This window comes from Pogona vitticeps, chromosome 3 (genome assembly GCF_051106095.1).
Source record: "Pogona vitticeps strain Pit_001003342236 chromosome 3, PviZW2.1, whole genome shotgun sequence".
NCBI lineage: Eukaryota > Metazoa > Chordata > Lepidosauria > Squamata > Agamidae > Pogona > Pogona vitticeps.
In genome coordinates, this window is record NC_135785.1 from 236336615 (window position 1) to 236342614 (window position 6000).

A 6000-nucleotide genomic window follows, 5' to 3' on the forward strand; every position below is an offset into this window, starting at 1 on the left:
GCCAACTGAAACTCTTTAATCTTTAAGTTAATACTATGCTCTTTGTTGCTTGAGCCATTACATTTGCCCTGTAGTCATATCTGAACTTTGGGAATGAGTGGTAGTCTTTTGGTTCAGTGATGACCACTGGCATCAAATTCTCTAATCTGCTTATCTGTGTGAATCACCTGTATGGACTGCTAGTCCTCTGTGAAAAAGTTTCAAATGACAAAATCTCCTAGAGTGGTTTTTCAATACTGAAGCAACAAGGTTTCTACATAAAGGGTCACCTGTAAATGCACTGAAATAATTTTAGACTTGCTAGCAACTTTGCAAACTCACTGAGGAGGAAGATCCACTAGAATACTAAGATTTCTGGGAACTGTTCCATACAAAAGATTCTGTTGGGTCTGTGTTACTTTATGGAGATATTATGTAGCATCAAACCATCTACATAATAGAGGGGTTAATTTATGTTATCTCGTGGCTTTCTTATTAGTGGTTTCAGTGCTACAGCTGAGCCACAGCAGTTTACCAAAGATGAAATTCTGTACACACTTACTTGGGAGTGAGCTCTATCAGCTGGTTACAGATTTTTGCTCAGAGAGTATTTATCAATGGCTCCTTCTCAAACTTGCAGAAGGTAACAAGTGGGGTAGCATAAAGCTCAGTCCTGAGCCTGATGCTCTTCAACATTTTTATTATTGGATGAGGAGCAGCAGGGAATGCTTACCAGATTTGTGGATTATGCAACATTGGGTGGAATAGCTGATGTGCTGGAAGACAGAAGCAAAATTCAAAGAGATCTTGATAGGCTAGAGATGAAAAGAACAGAATGAAATTTAACAGGTATAAAGGCAACGTTCTACAACAGCCAGGGTAGAACCAAACACACAGTTAGTAAACATATACTTAGGAATACTACAAGTGAGAAGGAATTGTTGTTGATCACAAGATGAATATAAGCCAACAGTGCAATGTGGCAGCAAAAGAAGGCAAATGCTATTTTAGGATGCATTAACAGAAGTATTGTCTACAAATGTTGTGAAGTACTTGCTCCCTTCTATTCAGCACTAGATAGGCATCATCTTGAGTTCTGTGACCAGTTTGGGTCACCACGCTCTAAGAAGGATGCCAGCAAACTTGTGCAAATTCAGAGGAGGGCAACAAGGAGAGGGGGTTGGAAACCAAGCCATGTGAGGAAAGACTGAAAGAACTGGACATGTTTGAGCCTTGAGAAAAGAAGACTGAGGGGACACACAATAGCTCTTTTCAAACACTTGAAAGGTAGTCATACAGAAGAGGGGCAGGATCTGTCCTCAGTCATCCTAGAGTGCAGGACATGTAACAATGGGCTCAAGTTACAGGTAGCCAGATTTCAATCTAATATCAAGAAAAACTTGTACTGACCTGAAACAATGGCTCAAGGAATCCATCTACCAGTGTTACAGAGCCTGCATTGTAAGACTGTTCTCAAAAAGGGACCCTGTTTTTCTGAGCTTTGCACAGAATATGTATTGATAACAGAATCACCCTAAAACAGTTTTCAAATTGCCACCAGAGGGAGATGGAGAACTATTCAATGAACCAAGAATTTGTCAGATGCGATGATATGTCAGAAACAGTTTTGACGATATAAAGTTGTTTGTTGTATACGGTAGGAAGCACATGAAAGCATTGTATCAAATAGAACAATTCTAGGAGATAAACTGAGCATATTGTAGAGGAGTGGTTGCATGGCATTAACTGGAAGAGTATGAATTTAGAAGAATAAATAAAAGATTTGCACTTAATTAAAAAAAATAGCGAAGTCTGAGGAGATAGGTATACAAATGATACATAAATTTCTACCTGTGACCCTCTGGGTAATGTTGGATTGCACCTCCAAGAAGCACTAGTCAGTGTCAGGGATTATGGGAGGTGTAATCCCACATCATCAAGAGGCTATGTATTCCCATCCATGTCCAAAATAACCCCAGCCATTTAGTTGCATCAGAAGTTATCTCAAGTAGATCGGGTTCATAGATCTGTGCATTTAGATCCTCCAAATAGTGGATGAGTCTTACTTGCGCTGAGTGTGTTAGTCAACACTTGAGAATAGGAATGAAGAATTGGGCAGGAAAGCCTTGTCTCTATTAAGTCCTCTTCTTACAATTATTCAGGCTGATAGTGATAGCTGCCTGCAAGGAGCAGCATTCTTTTGTCCATTCTTCAAGGCTCAAAAGAGAGTAGAGAAAGTGCCATAGATTGTTGCTCATGGAGACATTTGCAACTACATTCAGTGCAAAGAAGTATAAATAGGAGCTGTATGTGAGGGTTGTGTGAACATCCTGAGCCATAACAAATTTATTGCATGAGCAGGTACTGTGGTGCCTCACTTGACAAGGATAATTCGTTCCGTTCAAATCGCTGTTAAGCAAAATCCTTGTCAAGCGAAACAAAAAAGCCCATTGAAATGCATTGAAAACTGGTTCAATGTGTTCCAGTGCGCTAAATACCTCACTGTAAAGCAAAGATCCTCCATAGGGTGGCCATTTTCCAGTGCCTGTACAGCGAGGAATCTGTCCTAAAGCACAGTGGGGAGCCATTTTGCACAGCGGGCGGCCATTTTATAGCCGCCGATCAGCTGTTTTAAAACAGTCTAGTGAAAAATCGGTTCCCGAAGCAGGAAACTGATCATCGTGAAGCGAATTTTTCCTATTAGAACATCGTTTTGCGATCACAAAAGCGATCGCAAAAACCTCATTGTCAACTGGTTTTGTTGTTTAACAAGGTAATCGTTAAGCGAGGCACCACTGTACTGTATTTTTCCATCTATAAGATGCTACTTTTTCCTAAAATGATTAACCTAAAAATTGAGGGGGCATCTTTTACACGGAAGTAAGCTGAGATGGCTGAGAAGAGAACAAAATGGCACATACTTTGCCTCTATAAACAGACTCCCTTCAGCCACAAGGCTGAGTTTCCTACAGTCGGGAGACTTAGCTTCTTCCAGTCAGGAGCCTTATGGAACTGATGTCAGCTGATCCTGAACAAACCAATTGGAACACACCTCTTTGGAGGTGGAGCTTGTAGGATCAAGGTTTAACAAAGACAAAATGTCCGACATTCTAAGGTCAGAGGCTGAATCCTGAAAGATAAGTTTTCTTGTATTTGTGAAGGCTTTCATGGCCGGGATCTAATGGTTGTTGTGGTTTTTTCGGGCTCTTTGGCCGTGTTCTGAAGGTTGTTCTTCCTAACATTTCACCAGTCTCTGTGGCCAGCATCTTCAGAGGACAGCACTCTGTGCTCTGGTGTAGTTGGCTTGGGAGTGGACTCCCACAGTGCCTGCAGAATCAAATGATACTTATATGTGACAGCAGTCTGGCAGTCAGGTGATTCAGAGAATTTATTTTTCTGTTAATCACTTGAATATAGCAGTTGAAGGTGTTTCATATGTCTTTTTAAGTCATAAGGACATGATGTACTGGCGGGTGTGAATCCACTCTCAGTAGCTTCCAAAGTTACCTTAAACCTATAGCTTGTCAGCTGCAGAAATACAGGCATGAGGGAGAAGACAGAGGCAAATAAATGGGCCTCCTGGCTTTTTGCTTGTTGCCAGTTGCAACTTAACCGCTGTTCTATTTTCCACAGGTGAGCAAACTTGTTCTTTTAGTTTCTGTTGTATATTTTGTGATAATTGCTGCCTAAACAGGGGTGGACAACTTGGGCAGGTCCGGAGCCCAGCCTCCTGACCATGGGATCCTTTGGGGGTTGCGCAGAATGTAAACAGTTTGAAAAATGAAGTAGGAGATGGCTGGGTGTCCACTTCTAGTTTTGAAAATGAGTGCTCTGGTGATGAATAGTGCAAGGAGCCCTGCAACTAATTTAAAGAGTGGACGCTGTTTCTGAAGGCTTCTGGGAACAATAATTCACCTTTTGCTTTTTGCTATTTTATTTCCTCAATGTGTGTGGCAGGAAATATCATTTGAGAAACTGTGGACTTGTGAGCAGCAAAAAGAGCCTTTGCTTTACCATACTTTAAACAATTAATTTGTAGAGGTGATTTCCAATAGTGTCCTTCTAGCAGCAGGACAGATGCAAAGTCCCTCACCTTGTGATTACCCTCCTAAACTTGGTTCGCAGGGCTAGAGGGCCAGCAGATTTTCAGAGCTGCCAGTGTAGGAAAAAGGAAATTATTATGGTGGATATGGTAGTCCACTCATATGACATTGTATTTGGCGCTATTGCATTCCTGAATGTAACTGATGTTTTCCAATAATGCGGTGCAAATTGACCTTTGATGAGATGAAGAACAAGACAATCATTTGTTCATTTTTTTTTGTAGGGCTGGGGAGCAGAATATCATCGTCAGGATGTCACCAGTACTCCGTGCTGGATCGAGATCCATTTGCATGGACCATTGCAATGGCTAGATAAGGTGCTAACGCAAATGGGTTCCCCTCACAACCCAATTTCCTCTGTCTCTTAAGGAATCATTTCCACAAACAACCTATGGTATGAACAGTATTGTAGGCAGCAGCTTGTAGAATTCTCATGTTGCCGCCAATCTAAGTTTCTGTATGTAGCTGTAAATATATAAATGTATGTACATAGTATATTACCAGTGGCTTTTTTCCGTGTTGTATTTTATGTAAACTAGTTAACAAAATGGTAGTGTCATATAGACCTTGGTTGTGTTTTATGAGCTGGCAAGCTGAGTTTAGTAGGCTTGTTTGGGGATTAAACAGTAAGACCAGTGTTTGTGCTCTGGAATAAGTATTGTGTAAAAATTGGAAGTCAAGCAAGTTGGCACATGAAAATGAAACGAACTAACTGTCTTGCAAGAGAGGAATACATTCATGTAGCCAATTTCTTGTTTAATTGTTGCCAACCACTTACTTTTGGAAGCTTTGAGACAAAAGGTGATGGCTTTGGCTGCCCTCAGTTTTGTCTGTGGGTTATGGTACTCAACACAAAAGTTTATTGTTTCTGATCATAAATGTTGCAATCTCACATTCAGATGGTTAGATGGTTCCTTCTCCATGCTTTTGAAGGTAGGGAATTTAAATTTCCTATGTATCTGTCAGACAAGGATAAAACAAAACAGTGCATGGCAAGCAAGCCTCTCCTTATGATCACCTGACACTGTGTTTATTCTTTATATGCAAACTTACATAGCCACTATTACATAGAGATTTCATAACACCAGAAGAACAACTGCAGTATGTTGAGAACATCAGACTATTGGTGAATCACATTCGTAAATTGTTTACACCCTTTATCTCTAATTATTCTCAGTAAGAAGCAGAACAGTACCAGTTTATTTTGCTTGCAGGGCAGGGAATGGATGGTCTTGACCAATTCTAGTCCTTATGATGGGTGCTGACACTTTCCTGCCCCTGAATGCAAAATAAGCATGAAGAAAACAGTGTTTCACAAAATAATTTGGAAGCCAAGAACTGCAGAGGGAAGGTGCTTAGGACCATCACCCACGTTTTGTTTCTCAGATTGGTCTGGGGAAGCCAGTTTCAAAACAGAGTTGTACTTTCATCTGCCTCTTGCTGGAAAAGAAATAGGTGAGCGAGCAGGCAAATGTATTTTCCACATCTTGCTTGATTTCTGTTGGAGCAGCTAAACCCTGGCACCTAAGTGGAGTGTTTAAAAGATGGCAGGTGGAGAGTTTTAAACACAGATGTTTCCAAAGAAGTAGCCATATTAGTCTGTCTCAGCATGTTGGCAAAATTAAAGGGAAAAAGGAAAAACAAAACAGAATGACTAGGAAATTTATTTCTCTGTTAGCTTTTATTGATTAAAATCCACTTCTTAAGACATATGGTGTACTCATACTTTGTTCTCTGTATGTATACATATCCCTATGAAGGGCCATGACCCAGTGAAGGCATAGACAATAGAATTTTACTAGAGTTGAAGGAGTCAAGGAAACCATAGCCTTTGCTGGTGTGAGGAATAGCCACTATATAAAGAGATGTCCGGCAGTGGAAGACAGGAGGGCCTGGCATGCTGCGGTCCATGGGGTCA

The 6000-nt window shown here is 40.8% G+C and overlaps 1 protein-coding gene across 3 annotated transcripts in view; it reads left to right on the forward strand.

Moving 5' to 3' along the window:
* The window catches only part of SMAD9 (SMAD family member 9), a 48246-nt gene extending 42456 nt beyond the window's left edge, over positions 1–5790 (forward strand). For all 3 annotated transcript variants that reach the window (XM_020783842.3, XM_072993794.2, XM_078389972.1), the window contains exon 7: positions 4307–5790. In XM_020783842.3, the coding sequence (XP_020639501.3) occupies positions 4307–4450 (144 nt within the window). In that variant the 3' untranslated portion in view covers positions 4451–5790. The remainder of the gene's footprint in view (positions 1–4306) is intronic.
* Positions 5791–6000: the final 210 nt, after the last annotated feature.